We start from the raw sequence: 25,587 nt of genomic DNA, 5'->3' as shown, positions 1-25,587 counted from the left end.
GTGCTTATATAACTGTTGTAGGGATATGCTTTCAAAGCTCCTCAGGGGCAGAGATTGATTTGAGTGGCTATAGAGGGTGTTTGCTTATATAATGTTGTAGGCATATGCTTTTACAGCTCATCAGGGACAGAGATTGATTTGAGCGGCTAAAACTGGCTATCGAGGATGTGTGCTTATATGACTGTTGTATGGATATACATTCATAGCTTCTCAGGGGTGGAGACTGATGTGAATAGCTCAATATTCTGTGTAGTAAGCAGAATTTTATTTTAGTAAGCAGTAATTTATGTATAAAATAAATACAACCTACCTGTAAGCTGATTGGTTTCCATGCAGAAATGCACGAGATTCTGAGTGAACCAGCTTTAGTAAATAAACCCGTGTGTGCTTGCGTAACTGTGGTAGGGATATACACTGCAAGTTCCTCAGGGGCGGATGCTGGTTTGAGTGACTAAAACTGACTATAGAATGTGTGTACTTCTATAGCTGTTGTAGGGATATGCCTCCAAATCGCCTCAGGGGCGGAGACTAATGTGAGTGGCTAAAACTAACTATGGAGGATGTATGCTTATATAAAGGTTGTGGGGATATGCCTTCAAAGCTCCTCAGGGGCGGAGACTAATGTGAGTGGCTAAAACTAACTATGGAGGATGTATACTTATATAACTGTTGAAGGGCTATTCCTTCAAAGCTTCTCAGGGGTGGAGACTGATGTGAGTAGCTCAATATTCGGTGTAGTAAGCAGGAATTTATTTTAGTAATGTATAAAAGAAATAATAAACACATAAATACAACCTATTCCAGCACTCTAAGGTAGATCATTACACAATTTGGATGGTTGTTTCAGTCTGCCAACATCTACACTAAATTGGTATTAGATGGACTGATCATTTAACTGATCTGCTGACATGAACAGTTGATTGTCAGCATAGGAAAAAATGTAACTACAGTTGCCATATAATTATAATGGTTTTTGCCTGTACAGAGATACATGTAATAAGGCATATAATTAATGACACGGTAAGATTATGCCATCAGGAGTATCAATAACATATTAAGAGATTAGGCAGTCTGAGACACCATTATAAAACATTTTTACATATTGTATTCATGGCCAACTTCAGATCTGTCATCATTCTGATATGCCTAATACAATGGCATGCCGTCTACTGCATGACACGCCAGGATTTGTTTTTTTGTTTTTTTTTTAGAATATGCATTGCAGCCGTCTCCCTATAGAATTTGTCAATCCCCCTCCCTTTGTTTCAATAAGTTCACACCCCACTTTGTAAGTGTATAATATGTTTTATTGTTCAATAACAATGTATAGAACCCTGCCACTCTTTCCTTGTTGACACATTTTGGGTTTACTTGTAGAAATCTCAGTGACTAACTCCCAGATAGGGCAAAACATAGTTACATAGTTAGATGGGTGTGGGGTTTTTTTTTTTCCCCAGCCTATCTAGTTCAACCAGTAGAAAAAAAACAAATAAAAAACACCCATATACAGAACTCTATACCAACAGTGGACACACACACACACACACACACACACACACACACACACACGTTTGCTCCACCAAGGAGGAGCAAATATTCCTTCCTGATCCTCCAGAGAGTAAATCAGATTTTCCCTGGATCAACAATACCTATAAATGTTAAATATCCAGTTATATTTTGTGCATTAAGGGATGCATCTAGCTTTTTTTTTTTTTTTTTTTTAAACAATTAAACTGAGATGACAAGAACTAGTTCCGGAAGGCGCTTATTCCAGATTTTCACAGCTCTAACTGTGAAGAAGCCTGTGTGTATGCAGAAGTTAAACCCCCTGTCCTCCAGATGTAACGAGTGCCCCCTTGTCCTTTGTAATGGCCTTAAAGTAAATAACTTTACACCAAGTTCACTACATGGACCCAGTGATCATATCCCCTCTTAATTGCCTCTTCTCAAGAGAATTCAATGTTCAGCTATTTTTCCTCATAGCTCAGCTCCTTCATATCTATCAGTTTGGTTGCCTATTTCTGCTCTTTCCAGTTCTGATTTTCCTTTTTGTGAACTGCTGCCTCAAACTGAACTGCATATTCCAGATAAGGTCTTACTGATGTAGCAGCCTCCTAGTTAGGTGCTAGGTTAGGTAAATTTAATTTCTAGCTCCACTCTAATCAGTTGAGCTGCTTGTGATTATTGGAGGCTGTTGTGTCTCATCGGAGGCAGGTTTGATTGCTTTCCTCTGTTTTTTTGGATGATTCTGAAAACTAGTGTGCTGTGAGAGTCAAATCAGCAGCTAAAAAAGTGTATGCAATCCCAGCCAATCTCTGGAGCTAGGGCCCAGATGAGTTTACATCCATTTTTTCATCTTTTTCATCCATTCCGGGGTCTTTTGCGGAAAAAAGTGTTTTCTTCCGTAAAAAAAAAAAAAAAAAAAAATATATATGATGTTAACAGATGCGGACATTAACAGATGTAAAAAGATGTTAATCTGTTTACATCCGCAAGTCTGTAAAAAATACATGGGGTCAGTTTTTCATCCGTAAATGGACAAAAGAAAGAAAGAAAAAAAAAAAAAAAAAAAGACGGACATACAGAACGCCCGTGTGAAAGGGGCCTAAAGCTGTATCTTGACTTGTTGATTTATTCTTGAACTTCTTCTGTAGCAAACTAGCGGGTCAGCAGAGATCCCCTGGGGTGGAGAGGCAGCTTGCCCAATCCAGAAAAAAAAACAAAAAAACAAAAACCACACAAAACCACACCATCTTAATGCTTATCAGAAAGACAGTCCTAGAGCCCTAGCACTTTACCTCCATTCTCCCCTGGATTACTTATGAAAGAATTATATTTTTCCCTTATCTAGACTTCTATTATAAACAGGAATATACAATTCAGCAGCAGGTGTGAGAACACCCAAAGCGGAGACAGAACATCCAAATGTACAAGATTCCTGGGGGAGGGAATACAAGACAGGTCCAATCTCATGTCTAGTTCATTGCCAGCGAGATTTGAGTTGCTCTGTATTCCCCAGGATCTTGTTGGAAGGAGTGTGACGTCATCCTCCCCTAGGTTTTGGAGCTAAAAGACGGGGGTAAGGTACCTGTATGTAGAAAAAGGTAATTTTTTTGGACCCTTTTGCACATACTTAGAGTTAGTATTTTTAAAGGGGCCCAGACATTGTAGGCAGACCTTGTATTTTATGTCATGGTCCGCTTTAAATCTAACATGGTATTTGAAGAATATGATTCTCATAACAGTTGTTTGGTACTCTCTCATTTTGAGTATCCAGATATCAAAATGAAACATTTTTTTGGCCCAATCATCTGTTAAGTCTTCAGTGATGTATGGATTAAGGAAAGAATGCATCCCACTGGTTGCCATTTACAATAAGAAATATCCTTCCTTCGGGAACCTACTGCAAGAGATGTGATTTTCTAGTGCAGTAGAACAGAAGGGCCTGGGGTAGACAGGCTTTGGACAAATGTAACATGGTTTTGACATCAGTTTCAGACACCTCTGGAACCATCCAAACCCACTGACAGTGTTTTCTGCCTCTGGCCTGCAGATGACCACCTGTTGACCTGCTTCAAGCTGCTTTTGCACCTTATAGACTTAGATACAGAGAAAAATCAGTTCTGAAATGAACACACGCCAATCAACACAGGCCGTATTGAAAAAAAAAAAAAAAAAAAGAGAATCCAATTGGGAGGTCACCAAGCCTCCTTGTGAGGTAAGAAGTTTGAGTTCTCACCAGCTCCACGGGCATGCACCACCCTCTCCGGGATACGTTCTCTGACAAAATGAGCCATTTCTTCCAGTAAAACCACATCCTGAAAAACAATCGGTCCTCTGGGTCCTACGGTCATTGAGCTGACCAGGTCTCCAATGGGAATCCCACTGGATGATGTCAGCATCTTCTTCTGCAAAGAGATGGTAGAATGCATAGGGTTATCTTTAAAGCAGAATTCCAGGCAGATGTAAAAGTCAAAACTAATGCAGCTGTGTATTCATTAGTACATCACTAAACAATTTTTAAATGCAAGTCATGCGAGTGCCTTAATCTGTATTAGTCTCATGAAGGTCCACTACCCAGCAGAGCTCAGCCTAGAAGGAGCCAAATAGTTGTCCTGCATAAATGTGTGCTAACAGAAGGAGAGTAAAGAATGACAAAGGGATGAGCAGATCAATCTGCAGCTTCTTCTTTCGATGTCCAGTCACCTGTAACAAAGAAAAAGCAGGCGTCCTGCCCTACCAGATAGGGCTGTGATTTGTGCCATGGCTGTTTAAATCTCAGAACTGGTTTGACAGAAATATAGATCCTTTGGCAGGTACAATAGCTTCCTTATATATACATAATTTATGCATTTAGTGGATTGCCTGGCGTTTATCTTCAATGATTGCACCAGCAGGAGCACACTTGGATACTGAGCCAGAAAGACATTGTACTTACAACTTCCATTTTCACACTCTTTACTTCTAATTTCTTGTTACACCAACCTGGATATATGTATTAGTTCAATTGGCAACCAAGTTTGACTACTCTGTCCAGTGGACTCTCTAATCTAAAAGACTTGGTCAGATATGCCTCCTTTGTATTTCAAGAGTGTGCTGGCTGCCTCGTGCCTGACCACCTGGGCTATACAGGACCTTACCTGATGCCTGCCCTTGATGTGTAGGTGGCAGGTGGAGATAGACCCCCTGTCCACCCTCCTGGCTGTGCAGCTTTGCCCCCTCATTCCCAGGGGTTCCAGACACTGGTATACCTTTCCCAGGTCCGACAACCAGGGAACATCAGTAGAACTCACTCTCTTCAGAGCAGCATTCTGACTGAACAAAGGCATCATGAGGCTGGATGTGGTTAAATGTTTTATTTGAAAGCCTCAATCACATGGCTTCAGTGGGTCACAGTTCCAACAGCAATGGACTCTTGGTCCCAGGTCCTGCCAGTAGCTGCTTGTGTCCCTGCAGAAGGCAATCACTCCCTGTGAGCCTGATGTTCTACCTGGGCTAAGGAGAGGAGAGACAGAGGGGCATACCAGCTTCCCGAGTCCTCTACTGCTTTCCTGGGTCTAAATGGGGAACCGTGCCCTTCCCCAGGAGGGGGGAGCGTAGGAGCTCAACAGGCAGATGTTGCCTCTTCCATTGCAGTCTGTCCAACTTCTCTCCTAGGTCCTGCCTAGTCTCCCAGACTTCTCTCAGGGGGAAGAGTCACCTTAAAATGGAACCTACTCTTCCACCTGCCTACAAGTGCTAGAGGATGCCTGTGATAAGAGGTGTGGCCATGGTTCTACTGTCAGCCTAGAGCAGGTGTCTCCAAACTATGGCCCTCCAGCTATTGAAGTACTACAAGTCCCATCATGCCTCTGCGAGTCTTGCAAGGCCTCATGGAACTTGCAGTTCAACACATGGAGGGCCATAGTTTGGAGGAGAGGGAGAGGGAGAGGGAGAGGGAGAGGGAGAGGGAGAGGGAGAGGGAGAGGGAGAGGGAGAGGGAGAGGGAGAGGGAGAGGGAGAGGGAGAGGGAGAGGGAGAGGGAGAGGGAGAGGGAGAGGGAGAGGGAGAGGGAGAGGGAGAGGGAGAGGGAGAGGGAGAGGGAGAGGGAGAGGGAGAGAGAGGGAGGGAGGGAGAGAGAGGGAGAGGGAGGGAGGGAGAGAGAGGGAGAGCGCTCAACTAAGCATTAAACATTTTGCCTATCCAAGGGGGATGAGAGATATTGGTGGCCCATATGTGGTTTGCTGATCTCTTAGGTGGAGAGCAGTTTGCTCTGGCCTGCAGCCACCAATCCAACAGTCAGTGGAGCACTGACATACACCTTATAAGCTTGCCAACAGATTGCCCATTTTGGTGGGCAGGGAGAGCTTCAGTGTGTATAACAGATTAATGGGATGGTTCAAGGTGAGGGCAAAGCGGGGAAAGGTCTCCCATAGTTTGGAGTATGAGCAGGGCCAAAATTCTCTCAACCTGGAATCTTTGCAAGGCATGTAGAACATTTAGGGAGTGCCATTTGCTCCCCCCAAGGCTAGGGCAATACTGGCAAATCTCATAAATCTGCTACGGAGATATTTAAGGGTTTGTTGACATTTATCATCATCACACTGATTTCAACATGCTGCAAATTACAGGTTAAATCTCACGGCAGCATTCCATGTCAACAAGTTTGGCAAATCTCTGGACTATATATTACCTGGGAAAAATCCATGCTACTGTCACTGGACCTACTTCCTCCACTGCTGGCCCCAAATCTCTCCCATATTAGAGTAGCTCCTTCTATTAAGCATCTAGGAGTGACAAGGGGTAGACTGACCATTTGGAAACTCGGGCACTGCCCAAGGTCAGTAGGGGGCCCCATGAGATGCCCCTGGTACCTTTTTCTTAGGCTTTTTTGAGTTTGGGCAAGGACACAGGGGCCCCATGTTCCCCTATTTCCCAGGGGCCCCATGAGTTGTCAGTCCGCCCCTGGGAGTGACCATCTCCCTATCACAATAAAAAACTTAATCTTCAGAATCTTCTCCCTCTCCTTACCAGATTCCAAAGACAAAGAAAAACTTGGTGCAAAGTATTCCTCTTGGTAGTGGTAGTGAAGTACTTCAAGAGGTTTATTTCAGTCCTTAAGAATCTGATATGGAAAAAGACCTCCATGCCAAATTAAGTTCGATTTTCATCAACACCCCAATATGGAAAAAGACCTCTATGCCAAATTAAGTTCGATTTTCATCAAAAATCGAAGCAGAGAGAGAAGAATAGAACTCCTCTGCCAAATCCTGTCAGTGCAGCTGCAGTACCCCCTCATCTCTGCCTTCCCTGGTCTCAGCATTCAGCAGACTCTGGTAATTGACTGTGGTATCACCCAGATATGGCAGAGTTCCCCTTTAATCTAACATTTCTAGCAGCCTCTGCTTGTAAAGCAGAGTTTTCAGCTCACTCCCCCTTCCTTATTTCCTGCGACTATTATGTACCAGCTCATAGCTGGGACCCTTATCTGCAGCTGCTGTCCAAGGTTATTCTGCAGAGTTTAGAAAGCGAATGTATGAATTGTGACATAATCGTTGGTCTATACACACACTTGAAAGAAGTTTTCTATAACTCACTTAGCAGATGAGAGCATAAGCTGTTGAGTCAAAACAGATAATGTCTGTTAATAAGTCAGTTGTATTCCTCAAGTCCGTGTACGGAGTTCTCTGGATTGCCAAAATTGCTACTACAATTCCACTCCTCCTCTGGTCCTCCTCCAGACCCTGCACTTTCTGCTTTCCAGCTCTGTCCCCAAAGGGGGTGTACAGAGATATTAGGGAGGATGTGGGATTCTTGAAAACTGATGTGATGGGGTGCTCTGGACAAGTAGTCTTACATATACAACCTTTGAGGGCAACAATAATGCAGATATGGCCCACGATGAAATGGTGTTTGACACCCCTGGCTTAACACCATCCAGAATGTCTGGTTTACAGGTATGAAGCAAAGCCCAAAGAGTGTCTGAAGTGATGCCTATTCCCTGTGTTTTGTTTTTTTTTTAGAAGAGTGAAAACCTTGCTGTGTTTTTTTTTTTGGCTGTGTCCCTAATCGGGATTCCTCCTCTTTATCCTGATGACCATTATCACTAAGACACTAAGATGGGAAATTCAACATTTTGCAGTTGTCACCAGAACAAGAGGTGAGGGAAAATCTTCCAAAGGGGACTCGTGTTCCAATGGCATTTGTGTAACCACTTGCTGACCGCAGATAGCTGAATGAAGGCTTCACTGCGGCCGACCAGTTCTGGGAGGGAGTTATATGACGTACTCCCAGAACATGCCCTCCCGCGCACCCCCGGGGGCGTGCACCTGGCGATCTCCATGATCACTTTGTCCTATGGCCACGTGATGTGGTAAAAGGCCAATCACAGCGGCCTTTTATCACGTGATCAGCCGTGTCCAATGACACAGCAGATCACCCGGTAAATGCAGTTGCCGGCTGCACTTTCCTCACGCTGTCATAGCGTGAGGAAAGTACTGACGATAACCGGCAATTGTCAGAGGGGGGATTGGCACCTATCATCAGGGCACTGATGATCAGTGTCCAGCAGTGCCACCCACCTGTGCCCATCATTGTTTCCTATCAGTGCCGCCTATCAGTGCACATCAGTAAAAAAAAAAAAAAAAAGAGAAAAAAAAAAGAAAAGGAAGAACTACCTGTTTGCAAAATGTTATAATAGAAACAAAGAAAAAAATAAAACATTTTTGCTCTTTTTGTTTATAGCGCAAAAAATAAAACACCCAGCGGTGATTAAATACCACCAAAAGAAAGCTCTTTGTGTTACAAAAACAAACCCCCCCCCCCCCCACACACACACACACACGCAAAACTATCCTGGGCAAGTTTAGCATAAAACACATAACTTTCAGCATTTTGAAGGTGTGCGTTTCCAAGGCAGGTGCAGAAATCTGGGTTGCGAATATAAAAAGGTGTGCATCCTGTGCTGGGGATGCTGTGCCCAAAAAAAGACTAACAAGAACTAGTCACAAGTATTGCTTGTGGTCTCATTGCAGCTGATCACTGGTGTGAATGGCCCCCAATGCAGAGAACACTCCAGACACTTCCGGCTCCATACTATGGCCTACGGTAAGGCACTTCTGCAGCTCCAGAGCAAAGCAGTTTAATGGTGTTAAACTTAAAAATGGCAATATGTTTGGGACAACACCTTTAAACAGGGACCCTTAGGCTTAGGCAGAGAGCCTTCTAGACAGGGTGCTGTGCTGACATTTTAGGGATCAAGGACCAATCTAGATGTAGGCTGGGCAACAGGGTCCTTCCTGTCCATATTCTGTTCCTGCTCCTCATGAACCTTTCCCTGCACTAAGCCCATCACCAGGGGTGGACTGACAACTCATGGGGCCCCTGGCAATAGGGGATCATGGGGCCCCTGTGTCCTTGCCAAAAAAAAAAAAAAGAAGTGTACCAGGGGCATCTCATAGGGCCCCCTACTGACTCCAGGCACTCAGGCAGTGCCAGAGTTTCCAAATGGTCAGTCCGCCCCCCTGCCTATCACTTACTAGCCAGTGTAAATATGTCCTGGTCTATGTACTGCCCACACTGCAGGCACAGCAAAATGACTAAAAGTCTCTCTGGGCCCAAGACGGCTGCCCAAACAGGAGAACTCAGTGTCCAATCAGATGGGCTTCTCCCAGGATTGTCACCGGGAGCCCAATGTGGATTACAAGTCAGTTCTCTGCAAAGTTCCCCTAGAACCAGGTTCACCTTAAAAAGGGAATAGTCAAATAAAACCTGAACCTATGCTGCTATGGGTCAAGATAGTGTAAAGCATAGAGTGCAGGGGTCAGGACTAAGTAACACTTTGAATTCAGGATTAAGTGACGCAGAGAGTTCAGAGGTCAGGATTATGTAATGCACCAAGTTCAGAGGTCAGGATTAAGTGACGCAGAGAGTTCAGGAATAAAGAATGTAGAAAGGTCACAGGTCAGGATTAAATAAAACCGAGTTCAGAGGTCAGGTACAAGGCATTCTAGAGGCACCAATTTTTAATTGCTGCTTAAAGCAGAGAGCCAGTTATTTTTGGGTTTATTAAAAGTCAGCAGCTACAAAAACTGTAGCGTCGACTTTAACACACACTCACCTGTCCCAGGATCCAGCAATGTACTCACCCGCGCTGTCCCTTCTCTCCCTTTCCTCTCCCCAGCATCTCAACTGTGGGCACCAGGCTGTGACAGCTTGTGGCGGTTGGTACAGCAGTTTTCTGGGACCTGTGAGGTGTCCCAGAAAACTGAGGAAGGAGGGGGGCGCAAAACTTCCAGCTCACTTCGCTGCAGTAAACTGAGCCGGAAGTGGGAGCAGGTACCTGTCTGAACCAGGTATCCGCCTCCACCCTTCCCCCCAAAAAGTGCCAAATATTGCAGTGGGGGGAGGGGAGGAGGTAAACAAGCAGAGCTTCCACTTTTGGAACTCCGCTTTAAGCAGTTTGCAGAGTTGGAGCCTGCGTACTGCAAACTTCATGTTACCCAAATCTCAGGAACAAATCCTGGGAAGCCCGTTTCCCAGGAGGCAGACCCCCCCCCCCAGCGAGGACTGTCCTCAGGAAGGAAGAACGAATGGGAACCTTAATACAGGCCCATTCACACCTACGCATTACCATGCACATGGAACAATCCAGCAAAATGAACGTGTTACATGCCTGGGCAACTTCAATGATGCATGATGAACAAATATATAAGGATGGGTTACCATCATTAAAGAATGCCCAAACAATCAATAAATGAAGGCAGTATGGAGGCTACCATTGCTTCTCAAAATACTATTTCCCTGGCTGTAATGTTGGGTCATAGACCTGGAAGAAATGCAGATTACAAGCTCTGACTCTCCAGATCTTGGTCTAAAAGACATACAGGGGTCAGGGGCAGCCAGGTGACTTGCATTTTCTAAAAGGAGTTCACCAATGCCTTCCTCTGTAATTCTCACAGTACTTCATATTTTCTGGCTGTGTTACAAATTCCCTGCGATCTCACAACCTCCAATTTCAGGACTGGGTGGGGTGAGGGATGAATCTGAAGACTACAAAGTGCTATAAATGATTTAAAATTAGTATCTTGGCTGCTGGACTACACCCTTTTTAATATGCGAGTTGTAATGTTTTGACATCAGGGAAACAAATATTCTTCGCTCCAGTTTGCAAATGTGAAAATGAAATAAGGATCCCAGGCTCTTGCACAGAGCGGCTGAGCCTGTATGGCACAATTCCTTGCGTATTTTCTCCACCCAGCCCATTGACATGAACAGCTACAGTGAAGGAAATAAGTATTTGATCCGCCGCTGATTTTGAATGTTTGCCCACTCAAAGAAATGATCAGTCTAAAAATCGAATGGTAGGTGTATTGTAACACTGAGAGACAGAATAGCTACAAAAAAAATTCAAAAGAAATGCATGTCTAACAAATTATGCTCCGATGTGCATGTTTATGAGGGAAATAAGTATTTGATCCCCTTCACAAAACATGACTTAGTACTTGGTGGCAAATCTCTTGTTGGCAATCACAGAGGTCAGATGTTTCCTGTAGTTGGCCACCAGGTTTGCACACATCTCAGGAGGGATTTTGGCCCACTCCTCTTGGCAGATCCTCTCCAAGTCATTAAGGTTTGGTGGCTGACGTTTGGCAACTCGAACTTTCAGCTCCCTCCACAGATTTTTAATTGGATTAAGGTCTGGAGACTGGCTAGGCCACTCAAGGACCTTAATGTACTTCTTGAGCCACTCCTTTGTTGCCTTGGCCGTGTGTTTTGGGTCATTGTCATGCTGGAACACCCATCCAGGACCCATTTTCAATATCCTGACTGAGGGAAGAAGGTTCTCACCCAAGATTTGACGGTACATTGCCCCATCCATCTTCCCTTGTCCTGTCCCCTTAGCAGAGAAACACCCCCAAAGCAGAATGTTTCCACCACCACGTTTGACAGTTGGGATGGTGTTCTTGGGGTCATAGGCAGCATTCCTCCTCCTCCAAACACGGCGAGTTGAGTTGATGCCAAAGCTCGATTTTGGTCTCATCTGACCACAACACTTTCAACCACTCCTCCTCTGCATCATTCAGATGTTCAGTGGCAAACTTCAGACGGGCCTGGACATGTGCTTTCTTGAGCAGAGGGACCTTGCTGGCACTGCAGGATTTCAATCCTTTTGGAAGTAGTGTGCCTTTGCCATGATGGAGAGTTTGAAATCTTCTTGTTTGCTCCTGTGGACAGGTGTCTTTTTTACAGGTAACAAAAAAAATGGGATTGGCAGCACTCCCTTTAAGAGACTGCTTCTAATCTTAGCTTGTTACCTGTATGAAAGGCATCTGGTAGCCAGAAATCCTGCTGAATGACAGGGGATCAAATACTTATTTCCCTCATGAACATGCAAATCGGAGCATAACTTGTTAGACATGCATTTCTTTAGAATTTTTTTCGTAGCTATTCGGTCTCAGTGTTATAATACACCTACCATTCGATTTGTAGACTGATCATTTCATTGTGAGTGGGCAAACATTCAAAATCAGCAGGGGATCAAATACTCATTTCCTTCACTGTATGCTCTTCTGTATGCAGAGTGACAACATGAGAGCACAGTTGGGAGACAAGGACAGAGTTGTCACCCTATAATGGTGGTGCTATCCTACAGTACAGTGTACAGGCGTTTGCACAAAATCTAGAAATTTATTTATTTCAGGTATTTATATAGTGCCATCAATTAACAGCGCTTTACATATATATTGTACATGTATGCCTCAAGGGCATACAATCTAAGGTCCTTAACTCACATTTATACATACTAGGGCCAATTTAGACAGGAGCCAATTAACCTTCAAGAATGTCTTTGGAGTGTGGGAGGAAACCAGAGTGCCCAGAGGAAACCCACACAGGCACAGGGAGAACATGCAAACTCCAGGCAGGTAGTGCTGTGGTTGGGATTCGAACCAACTACCCCAGTACTGCCAGGCGGAAGTGCTAATCATTTAGCCACTGTGCTGCCTGTGAGTTTTCTATCCTTTGTACACAGTATGTCCATACACTGTACTCATGGAAATACACCAGTAATCGTGTTAAATGGACTCAACCAGCTGTGTGCAAAAGCCCTAACTAAACCTGCCAGTTTGATAGAAGTGGCTGAATTGACAATATTTCAAAAAGCAGACTTTGGCCTTGCCAATAGGTTGAGGTCATTATGAATTCATATGTACATATCTGGGAACTTTTAAAAATCCAAATTCCTGAGAATGGGATTGTAGTAGGGGCAAAACAGGGGGCGGAGTGGTGGGCGTAGCAAATAGCATATTGCTAAGCGCACCGCGGAGTAATGGTAGGTGTGGCAAAATTGCACTAACAGTGGGAGGGGCTTAAAACTTGAGCCTATGTTACAGATGGTAGGAGTCAGAAGTATGTACATAGTGTAGGGGTCCGGGGTGGGTACGTTACATGGTGCAGGGGTCAGGTGTGGGGGATCATAAGTGTGTGTAATATACATAGTGCAGGGGTCCTGGATGGGTAATTTACATGGTACAGGGGTCCGGGGATCATAAGTGTGTAATTTACATAGTGCAGGGGTCAGGTGAGTATTGTATAGAGTGTGGGGGTCAGGTGCAGGGCTTTTTTTCAGCAGTAACATGGGGGAACATTGTCCCAGCACACCTTCAGCACTGAATGTATGTAATGGCAAAGGGTGCAGGCATGTGCTGGAGGGTCCATTGATGATAGCTGCTGGGGAATCTATTGTTGCTGGGAGGGATCTACTGTTGAAAGGTGCAATGTGTGTGAATCAGAAAATGTCAAACACACACACACACGCAACTTTGATTCCGGAATAGAAACTCCAGAGATGCAAGCAATCCAGTAATGACCGACAACCAAAGCTAAATTCCATTATTGCCGAGTAATATTGTGCAGATTTCCAGTTAGGCATATGTGGTCAGGGAGTCACCAGATGCTTGGTAAACAAAGTCCAAAGAGCGCAAGACAAAAAAAAAAAAAAAAATTTATATCAGTGTTGGTTCAGACTGGCAATACAAAACATCGACCGCATTTCAGGTACAAAGTTTTTCCCTTCATCAGGGCTATAAAACAGGTATTTGATATGCAAAAAATAGTTGTAAAAACATAAAATGTACTATTAGAACATCATGTAAGCCTCAATACAGAGAACAGATGACTGGAAAATTGAATCTCATAAGTATTAATAAATTATCTTTGTTTTCAATCTCATGGACAATGGACTTCCATGCAAAATACTAGGGTTGCACCGATACCGATTTTTCTTTACCGGCAAGTTTTGAGTACCAATACTTTTGGTCAATTACTCGTTGATGCCAAGTACCAATACCTTTGTGGTGCGATTTGAGACCCTACAAAATGAATGGTCTCAAACTGCACTGCAAAGAATCTCACTCTACTTGAACAGGAATTTGGTGCGGTTCCTGTCCGAATCACAAGCGATTTCCCTGCGGGTGCGGTGTGCTTTGAGCCAGTCATTGTGTGGCTCAAATTACACTGCTCCAGCATGGAAAATGCATGTGATTCGGACAGGAATTGCACCACATTCCTGTTCAAATTGTGTGCGATTCTTTGAAGTGCAATTTGAGATATGAATTCATATGGGCTCAAATAGCACTGCAAAAGGTATCAGTTTCTGGTATCGGATCAAGTCTTAGTAACGGCAAGGATACTGGTGCAACCCTACAAAATCACAATGTTACAGAATTGCCTAAAATGAAACGTAGGTCAACTTCTGGGTTCATTAGGCACAGAGGGGATTGGGGAAAGGACTTCCATGATCATCTCCTGTTCCTACAGGCACAGCCATTTACCGCAGTCTATGCACCACTCAGCCATAACATTGATGACCCACCTAATATTGAGTAGGTCCCATTTTGCCACCAAAACAGTCCTGGCTCATGGAGGAATGGACTCCAGTAGACCTCTGAAGATATACAGTAATATCTGGTACCAAGCTATGAGTAGCAAATCCTTTAAGTTGCAAGGTGGGGCGTCCATGGATCAGACTTGTTTTTTTCAGCATATCAAAACATGCTCAATTGGATTGAGATCTGGAGAATTGGGAGGCCAGGTCAACACCTCAAACTTACTGTGTTCCTCAAACCATTCTTGAGCCATTTTTGCAGGGCACATTATCCATCTGAAGGAGACCATGGTCATCAGGGAATACCGTTTCAGTGAAGGGGTGTGCTTGGTTGGCAACAATGTTTATAGAGGCGGAATGGTGTCACAGTAACCCCATGAATGGCAGGGCCCAAGGTTTCCTGGTAGACCATTGCCCAAAACATCATACTGCCTCTACTGGCTTTCCTTCTCATACTACATCCTGGCGCCATCACTTCCCTAGGTAAGAGATGCACACCCATCAGGCCATCCACATGATGTAAAAATAAAACGTGATTCATCAGACAAGGCCACATTCTTCCATTGCTCCGTGGTCCAGTTCTGATGCTCAAATGCCCATTTGGCTGTGTACATGGTTCAGCATGGGCACCCTGACCGGTCTGTGGCTGCACAGCCCCATACACAACAAACTGCGATGCCCATTTTTTCTGCTTTCAAGACATCAACTTATCACTTGCTGCCCAACATATCCCACCAACTTTTAGATGCCATCGTAACGAGATAATCAATCTTATTCAATGTACCTTTCAGGGATCTTAAAGCGGCTTTTTGTGTTTAATAAAAAAGTCATCAGCTACAAAAAAACTGTAGCTGCTGACTTTTAATAAACACACACCATAAATATGTATCAAACTTGCACCAAGGAAATAAGTGAATGACGCCTTGTGGGAGGGTGAAACGTGTTGACGTAACTTCCGTTTCAGACCCTGTAAATGTGACGTCACTTCTGGTGCGACGGTCTGCAGCCATCTTTAATGTGGGCAAAGAGGTCTGATTTTTACAATTTTGCCAGTTCTTCATTGTCAAAGCTGAGCAATTGTGTCTGTGCTACGATCCACCTGGTGGAACCTCTGGCAGGAATACTCAGAGCGTGGAGTCTAAGCCCTGGACTGCGTTTTCACCAGGGCCCCTGATGGTGGGGATGGACTTGAAGCAGAACAGGACCATGTCACGACCTCCGAGCACTCCTACCTGTGGCAGAGGGGTCCACCGGGGACGACTACAGGGGAGAGCCTGATCTGAAGAGACCGGCAGGATGGATCACTCGTGGTCAGACAGGCCAGATTGTTACCGTGGGAGCAGCGAGGTACAGAATCGGCAGGCAGAGGATAGTCAGGGCACACGCAGGGTCAATACCAAGGTAGTCAATCCGAAGGGAGATCCAAGAGAGAGGTCAGACAAGCCAGGGGTCAGGACAGGAGAAGGCAGCGTAGTCAGGGCAATCCGGGTCAGCAAACAGCAGAATAGCACAGGCACAGAGCACAGGAACGCAGGGGAACACAGGGAGACCTAACGGCAATTGGTGACAGCACAGGACATCTTTAAATATGGCACCCTGCGCTGTCATTGGTGCTCGGCATGCACCCGCGGCGCCTAGTGCGCATGCGCGAGTTTCCCCCTGCCGCGGTCGGCCGGGACCTAGTGCCTGTGTCCCGGCGCGAGCCGGGGAAACTGCGCATGTGCCGGGACGGACGCCGCGGCGGACCCTGACAGTCTGCCTAGCTGGAATTGTCAGAGGAGCTATTGGAACAAGTTTGAGGAGTCCTGATTTATATACAAAAAGGCTTTTATTCAGTTTGAAAATGGGAGTGCATTTGGAGCATCACTTGAGTATTAAATAGTTTAACAGTATTTTGCCATTTTTTTCTTTTGCATTTTTCGCATCCAGCCATTAGAATGCATTCAGAGTAAATTAAGGAGGAACCATGAGCAAAGGCTTGAGAGTAACTAGCTGGTCATAAAGTACCCCTATCCATCCATGAGTGAGAGTTTGGAGGAAGAGAAGGGTGGATTACCATCTGTGATATGGGAGATCTAATGCCCTATGGAAATTGGGGTTAATTACTTTGAGTGTAAAGGAAGGGGTTTTTTTTTTTTTGCATTTTTTTTAATCGGTATACAGATATAGATCATTGGCATCTTTTTCTTTTATGTTTTTCACTATATGAGGAAATATCTGGGAAGGAGAGTCAGTGTGAGATCGCATCAAGAGTTATATCTCTGATGACACCCCACCTGCAGGCTTGCCTTTTTTTGCATCTTAAAGCCATACCAGTTTGGAAATTCACAACATTTGGGGAGTGTGGATCTACAAAATGCTTTTCACAGAAGATGTTAGCAAGCTGGAAAATTTATACAAGTTTGAGTAAATAACTTTTTTTCACATTTTTTGGAAAATTGGATTTTTATTTGGGACTTTCACATACAATCCACAGTTTTGATAATTTGTACTCTATTATTTTTATTACACACTTACCGTACCTGTCCCAGAATCCAACAAAGTTCTCACCCGCGTTGTCCCTTCTCCTCTTTCCTCCATGGCATTGACATCTCAACTGTGGGCAAGCTGTCACAGCCTGGTGCCCACTGCGCATGCGCGAGTCGCGCTGCACCTCCTAATTGGTCCGGCAGTCTTCTGGGACCTGTGAAAGTTCCCAGGAGACTGCAGGAGGGAGGCCGAACTTCCAGCTTACTTTGCAGCAAACTTAGCCGGAAGTGGCAGTGGGTACCTGTCAAACCAGGTACCCGTCCCCCCCCCCCCTAAAAGATGCCAAATATGGCAGTGGAGGGGGAGGCAAATAAGCAGAGCTTCCACTTTTGAGTGGAACTCCACTTCAAGGGGGATCAGTGTACGTTTTCCAGTGCAGGATATATAAAAGGTCACTTTACATGGTTGATGTGAGCAACCACAAATTTTCTGACTTATAAACAATGGAAGAAGGGGGGGGGGGATTTTCATAGCAACCAATCAGAAGCCAGCTGTTCTTAAAAACCGCAAAAGAAAGCGCATTCATTTCATAAAGCAGGAATCCACGTGGGATTTTCTTTCACATCGGTGAGTGAAATGGTAAACAAGACAAATATAGAGGGTGAATCTCCCTAACGGGGACACCGACAGCAATAAAAACCCAACAGGGGGTCTAATCCATCTCCATCCAAAACTACAAAAAAAGTTTTGCCTGTAGTTATAATTGAATGCGTAGCAAAACAAATGTATTTCCCTCATTAGATGGAAGTGATCTTCTCTTACCTCTGCTCCATGGGCCTCCTGTTGGATGGTCTGTTCATGCGGGTTGTATACACACCTTCCAGCCATGATGCCAAGTGAGTTACAACACAGATGCCTCATCTTTATATAGAGGGAGTGACTCAATCTCCTCCCTCCAGCTCAGGTATGTAAAGCACTTTGGCTCGGACTCCTAATAATACGGCATGACACAAATAAAACAAAAAGGAGGTGTCTGCATTATCAACAGATTGAGGCATCTGTCTGTAGGTACAGAACGGTTACCAGTGCAATGCCATAGTCTCCGAAAGACATCGTGAGCTATACAGAGCATGATACAGGCTTGAGAGGGGCCTGAACACACAGGTGTAACGTTTAACCTCCTCAGCGGTATGATTCTTTCCGATTTTTTGTGCTGAAAGCGGTACCATTTTTTTGCATGGAAATATGTAGTTTTTTATTGTAGGCTGTAATTTTTAGGAATAACTCACTGAAATCTGTCCGAACAAGAGTCTAGTAAACATCCCGGGTATGATAAAACTTGAAACACGAAATCATAAATTATAATTTAATAAATAATCATAAAAAATAATAATATAATAATAATAAATTTAATTCAATAATATAATCAAACCAAAAACACTGAAATTTGAAATACAGAGGCAAATTCGCACATCGCTGAGCAAAGTCGTAAAATCGTTTTCAGTGTCTGATGACGAATTTCCCCCACGAATCATTATCACTCAATTCTGCAAGTGGTTCTAATTTACTATCGCTGTTCTCTAGCCGGTCTAAAACCGCTTTTGACGTAAAGGGACGCTTTTTGGACGCCATGGACTTTTCTAAGTTTCCAGGCAGAACAGTCAAAATGCAGGCAGGGCACAGGACAAAGCACTCGGGACAAAATGTATGTGAAATGCATTGAAACAGCAATGACAGCAAAAATGACATTTTTTTAAAATTTCAAATTTCCCGCCGGTTTTGGCGCCTGTACGTCCCGACGTCACAGGGACCGGAACACAGAAGCCGGATGCTGGCATCGGCCTGAGGAGATGGTCGGGGACACTGCAGGGGACACATCGCGGGAGCGAAGGACAAGGTAAGTGCTGCAGGGACCCCCTGAGCAACGCCGTATGGTAAGCCCGAGTGTAGCTCAGGGTTACCGCTCTTGGTACTCAAATTGTACCCCGAGCTACACTCAGGAAAACCGCTAAGGAGGTTAAGGGTCAGTTCACACTGCATGCGTTTCAGTAGATTTTTTTCGGCATCCGAAACACACAGAAAGTAGGCTAAATGGTTGTCAATGTTCATAGTTCATAGTGTGTTCCAGTTGCAGAATAAAAAGTAGAACAGGTTGCATTTTTTCTGCACAGAACTGTACTGGAACGCAGAAAAATGCATCAAAACCGCTCCGGAATGCACATGTCCCTATTTAAACTGAAGAAAAAGAGGGGAAGAAATGAACTGGAATGCACCAAAGCGCATTGGAAGTAGAAGATACTGCAATTTTTCTGCATACTGTACTGGAACGTGGAAAAATGCATCAAAACCACACCGGAATGCACATGTGCCTATTGAAATTGAAGAAAAAGAGGGGAAGAAATGAACTGGAATGCACCAAAAACGCATCAAAAACACATCGGAAATAGAAGATGCTGCAATTTTTCTGCATACTGTACTGGAACGTGGAAAAATGCATCAAAACCACACCGGAATGCACATGTCCCTATTGAAATTGAAGAAAAAGAGGGGAAGAAATGAACTGGAATGCATATAAAATGCATTGGAACGTGCCAAAAACACATTAAAAACACGCATGCAAAAAGGCATCCAGAACACATCTGGACTGTGTTTCTATAGTGTGAACCGGCCCTAAGGGTCAGTTCACACTACATGCGTTTCATTAGTTTTTTTTCTGCATTCAAAACCCACAGAAAGTAGGCTAAATGTTTGTCAGTGTTATAGTTCACATCAGTGCTTGCAGTTCCAGTGCGTTCCGGTTGCAGAAAAAAAAGTAGAGCAGGCGGCACTTCTTCTGCACAGAACTGTACTGGAACGTGGTAAAATGCATCAAAACCGCACCGGAATGCACACGTCAATATTTAAACTGAAGAAAAAGAGGGGAAGAAATGAACTGGAATGCATAAAAAACGCATCGGAATGCGGCAAAACGCGGCAAAAAAGCGTATGCAAAAACACATCCAGAATGCATCTGGACTGCGTTTCTATAGTGTGAATTGGCCCTAAGGGTCAGTTCATACTACGTGTGTTTAAGTTGTTTTTTTTCTGCATCTGAAACGCACAGAAAGTAGGCTAAATGGTTGTCAATGTCATCGTTCACATCAGCGCTTGCAGTTCCAGTGCGTTCCGGTTGCAGAAAAAAAAGTAGAATATGCTGCATTTTTTCTGCATAGAACTGTACTGGAATGCAGAAAAACGCACCAAATCCGCACCGGAATGCACACGTCCCTATTTAAATTGAAGAAAAAGAGGCGAAGAAATGAATTGGAATGCATAAAAACAACGTGGAATGCACCAAAAAACGCATAAAAAAAGCTCATGCAAAAATGCATCCGGAACACATCTGGACTGTGTTTCTATAGTTTGAACCGGCCCTAAAGGTCAGTTCACACTACATGCATTACAGTGGCTTTTTTTCTGCATCCAAAACACACAGAAAGTAGGCTAAATGGTGGTCAATGTTCATAGTTCACATCATTGCTTGCAGTTCCAGTGCGTTCCGGTTGCAGAAAAAAAAAGTAGAACAGGCTGCATTTTTTCTGCATAGAACTGTACTGGAACACGGTAAATTGCATCAAAACCGCACAGGAATGCACATGTCCTTGTTTAAATTGAAGAAAAAGAGGGGAAGAAATGAACTGGAATGCATAAAAAATGTACTGGAGCCAAAAGTGTATCAAAACGCGCCAAAAACGCATCAAAAAAGCTCATGCAAAAACGCATCCAGAACGCATCTGGACTACATGTGTTTATATAGCGGATTTTTTTTTTTCTATACTAGTAATGGCGGCAATCAGCAACTTATAGCGGGACTGCGGTGGACATTCTGACACTGGGGGGGAACTGACTTGGTGTCACTGACATCCCCAGTGATACCAACACAGTGATTACTGCTAAAAAAAAGCCCTGACTGTGTACTAATGGCACTGGGCAGGAAGGGGTTAACATCTGTGGCGATCAAAGGGTTAACTGTGTGCTGGGAGTGTTTTACTAGGGGACGTGTCTGTGTGCTTCACTGTAAGCACACTGCTTTGGATGGCTGTGCTGTGCCCCAGCTGACAGTGAAGAGAACTGTTAGTAAATAAAACAGTTCTCCCCGTCAGAGATCCTCGGTAATCACCAGGCGCTGGCGAGTAATCACCGCCCAGGACTCAGAGATTGACAGCTGCAGCCGTGAATGGCGGCGCGGTTAGGGTGCGCACCCCACCCTACCTGGAAATGCAAAATCACATATATATACAGTGATTTTTCGCACCCGTGCCACCCTGTAGCGGTATTTCTGCTATAGGGTGGTTGGGAAGCGGTTAAGCAGCTGTAGCTATGGCTTCCCACCAGTTCGCAGATTACGCAAATGGCGGTAATAAAGATTGACTCTGAGTTGGTGTACAGAGGGATGCCAGTGCTTAGTGGGCCATGTATGTGTTGGGAAGCTGTCATTATTATTATACAGGATTTATATAGCGCCAACAGTTTGCTCAGCGCTTTACAATATAATGGGAGACAATACAGCAACAATACAGTTCAATACAAGAGGGTTAGGAGGGCCCTGATCCTGGGAGCTTACAATCTAAGAGGGAGGGACTAGTGGTACAAAAGGTAATAACTGTGGGGGGTGGACTGGTAGGAGGAGTAGAAGATTCCATTATTAGCTGAGGGCAGGTAGGCTTCCCTGAAGAGATAGGTCATGAATGTGACAGCTTCCTGCCAAAGGTTCACGGCAGCCACCGATGTCATAAAATCAAATGATTCATCCCAGGCCCCATTCAATTGCTGGCCAAGAAATTCCCCGGCTGACAGCGGACTGTAAACAGTGGGCGTTAAAGCATAACTAAAGGCAAGAATACACACGTGCTCCAACAGTACAACGTCCATAAGGTCTCCCTTGCTGAGATCGCCATCTTCTCCATGGCTTCTTCCAGGTTCCGGTCTTCAGCCAACTTAATTGGTTGGTGCAGGATGACGTCACTCCTGTGCATGCATTCATCTCCCTTGCTGAGATCGCTATTGTCAGGGACCTGTCCACGGCAGAGGTTCTGGAAGATCTGGCATTTCTGCCAGTACTCTGCATGGCCGCAGAAGGACACATCAGCCTCAGTCTGGTGCCAGACGGCCTTTATATGGAAGCTCATCACTTTCTCAAGTGGCTGGATGATCTCTATCTCCCTGTGCCTGTTCCCTGTGACTTTGACCCGTGATTTCCTGTTACCGACTCGGCTTGCTCCTGGACCTGTCCACTCTGCCTTACCCCAGATCTGACCTCGGCCTGGCTTACGGATACTCTCTCTCTCTTGCTCCTCTGTGAATGACCTCGGCTATCCCATCTGACTACGTCTGCTCTGACTCCCACCTGGAACCTGACCTTGGCTTGAACCGACTACCCAGTAAACACCTAAATCCTGGAAGGGCTTGCATACCACGCACAGGCGCATCCTGTCTGCAGACCTATCTCCGTGCACCAGCTGTGCTTCTGAGTGGACCACCAACCAGCACTCCTACAGGCGACCTGTGCAACTTTGGGTCTGACTCCCGCTGTCCCACTCTCAGGGGAGTCCAGAACTTAGCCGCAAGGGAAGCCCTCTCTCCATTGGCCTCCATCACCAGGTACATGATAGCCATCTTCTCCATGGTTTCTTCCAGGTTCCGGTCTTCAGCCATCTTAATTGGTTGGTGCGGGATGACGTCACTCCTATGCATGCATTCATCTCCCTTGCTGAGATCGCCATCTTCTCCATGGCTTCTTCCAGGTTCCAGTCTTCAGCCACCTTAATTGGTTGGTACGGGATGACGTCACTCCTGTGCATGCTTTCATCTCCCTTGCTGAGATCGCCATCTTCTCCATGGCTTCTTCCAGGTTCCAGTCTTCAGCCATCTTAATTGCCTGGTGCAGGATGACGTCACTCCTGTGCATTCATGAGTAATTCATCCCGGCACACTGTGCTGGAAATGTAAACAGGGCTGCACATTTGTGTGAACATTCTGCAGAGGATTGTGAACAGGCAGGTATGTTTATTTTATTGCCTGTCTCGTCTGCAATAAAGAGCCTGCCTGTTGGGATTTTTTTTAATTTTTGCCTTTAGTGCCACTTTAAGTCATGCGCCTGGTGCTCAGGAACTGCGTTTGAATAATTAAGAGTACAATTAAATTCTTTTTGGAAAATGATGTTGTTGCTGTATATTGTGACATTCAGGAATTATTGCACGCAGGCTCATAAAGTGTCTGATGGACGTAAATTTATTGCTGCTAACTGCATCTTATAATTGCTGTTCAGTGCAGGATGGTTCAGAGGATTTTCTTTAATGATAATTACGCTCCAGCTATAAAACACAGATCTGGCAGGTGGCTGAGAAATGAAAACAAGTTGGGAACAACCTGGTTTTTTATTATTATTATTATTATTATTATTTTTATATTACAGGATTTATATAGCGCAAACAGTTTGCTCAGCGTGCTTTACCTCCCACCCCCTACCATACTGGTGGAGCCAAAAGGGTAGTGATCTGATGTGAACAGTGGGCTGGGGGGCTTCTTGATGGGAAGACTGTGATGTGAAGACTTGGTGATGGGGATTATCTGATGTGATGGTTGGACCTCTCACTCGATGGGGGGCCTCGGACTTCAAAGGAGGGCTCTGATGGAATGGGAGGGCCTTTCATGTGATGGGGACCCTCTGATGTGAAGGGGGTGCTCTGATGCAATGGGGACCGGCTGATGTTAACCACTTGCCTACCAGGCACTTATACCCCCTTATTTACCAGGCCAATTTTCAGCTTTCAGCGCTGCCGCACTTTGTATGACAATTGCGCGGTCATGCAACATTGTACCCATATGAAATTTTGATCATTTTTTTCTCACAAATAGAGCTTTCTTTCGGTGGTATTTAATCGCCACTGGGCGCTTTACGTTTTGCGCTATAAATAAAAAAATTGCAAAAAATTTGAAAAAAAAAAAAAAGTTTCTTTGTTTCTATTATAAAATTTTTCAAACAGGTATTTTTTCTCCTTCACTGATGTGCGTTGATGAGGCAGCACTGATGGGCACCGATAGGCGGCACTGATAGGCAGCACTAAAGGGCACTGATAGGCAGTACTAATGAGGTGGCACGGATAGGCGGCACTGATAGACAGCACTAATGAGGTGTCACGGATAGGCGGCACTAATATGCAGCACTGATAGGCGGCACTGATAGGTGACACTGATGATGGGTACTGATAGACGGCACTGACTGGCATCACTGCTGGGCACCGACTGGCGGCACTGACTGGCACAACCCCTGGGCACTGACTGGTGGCACTGACTGGCAGCACTGCTGGGCTGCACTGGTGGGTGGCACTGGTGGGCAGCACTGGTGGGTGGGCACAGGTGGGTGGCACTGGTGGGCACAGGTGGGTGGGCACAGGTGGGTGGCACTGCTGGGCACAGGTAGGTGGCACTTCTGGGCACAGGTGTGTGACACTGCAGAGTGGCACAGGTGGGTGCACTGCTGGGCACAGGTGGCCAGAGCTAGTGGGCACACTGCTGGGCACAGGTGGGCGGAACTTGCGGGTGGCACTGCTGGGCACCGATCATCAGTGCCCTGATGATCGGTGCCGATCCCCGCTCTCACAACTGCCGGTTCTCGGCAGTACTTTCCTCACGATCTGACAGCGTGAGAAAAGTGCAGCCGAGAACCGGCACTTGCATTTCCCTCTGATCAGCGTGTCATTGGACACCGCTGATCACGTGGTAAAAGGCCGCTGTGCTTGGCCTTTTACCACATCACGTGATCAGCTGTGTCCGTAGGACACAGCGATCACGGAGATCGCCGGGTGCGCGCCCCCTGGGGCGCGCAGGAGAGCGCGTTCTGGGGAGACGTCATATGAGGTCCACTCAGAACTGGCCAGCCGCAGTGCAGCCGTCATTCGGCTATCTGCGGTCGGCAACTAGTTAAAGGGGGACTGTTGATGTGAAGTTAATTTCACCAAGGTGGTTCTTTGCCTTGTCCCAAGCTCAGGTTTCCCATTGATACCATTTCCATTTTAGACCTGGGGTGCCTTGGGATTTTGCATACTTTTTATAATGCGTTACAACTGACGAGGGGTTAGGAAACACTGCTTTATGGTGTAGTAAAACAAATGGGGCTGAAACATGGCAGCTATAGGTAAATAATGACCCGAGGAAGTGTATGCAAGAAACGCGTCAAGGGGAAGTGACGTCAACATGCACACGGGAACCGGAAGTTGACCGGCGGCCATTTTGGATGAGGGAAAGACCATCTGATTTCCCCTGGGCACTTCCTGGATGACAGCAAAACTACAATTTGGTATTTTAAAGCGTTTTTCAAGTTTGCAAAATGTAAGCATCCTGATTAAAAGTTAATTTGATGATTGATCTTGGCGGTTTCACACTATTGTGTCCCTTATATGTTTGCATTTATATGAAACATGCTTGATGGGGATATATGGAGTCTCAAGGCTTTTTGGATCCTGATGATATTATGAAGGCAGTTTTAACTGAGTAAAGATCCATAGGAGGATTGTCTCCCACCTATCTTTTGGAAAGATATAAAAGCGTCTGTTTTTTGGAATATTGGTAAGGGTATGCATTCCTTACTGCACTTAGAAGTGTCATAGTGCCGGTTTGAATAGAGTACTGAAGAGTGATTCACATTCACAGTGGTATTTCATTGTTTTGGATTCAGTTTTTTTCACTTTATTCACGTTTTCACTGATTATTAA

The 25,587-nt window shown here is 45.1% G+C and overlaps 1 protein-coding gene across 1 annotated transcript in view; it reads right to left on the bottom strand.

Moving 5' to 3' along the window:
* Window positions 1–17,722, bottom strand: part of LOC149456733 (catalase-like) — a 73,848-nt gene extending 56,126 nt beyond the window's left edge. Inside the window, exons 1-2 of the mRNA XM_089684625.1 lie at window positions 17,657–17,722; window positions 3,740–3,908 (exon numbers count right to left, since the gene is read on the bottom strand). Of these exons, the coding sequence (XP_089540751.1) occupies window positions 3,740–3,908; window positions 17,657–17,722 (235 nt within the window). The remainder of the gene's footprint in view (window positions 1–3,739; window positions 3,909–17,656) is intronic.
* Window positions 17,723–25,587: the final 7,865 nt, after the last annotated feature.

Source organism: Staurois parvus, unplaced genomic scaffold (genome assembly GCF_062004578.1).
Source record: "Staurois parvus isolate SC_StPar_1 unplaced genomic scaffold, SC_StPar_1.0 ptg000350l, whole genome shotgun sequence".
Taxonomy (NCBI): Eukaryota; Metazoa; Chordata; class Amphibia; order Anura; family Ranidae; genus Staurois; species Staurois parvus.
Note: the sequence above shows the minus strand (reverse complement) of the source record. Positions and strands in the feature narration are given on the sequence as shown.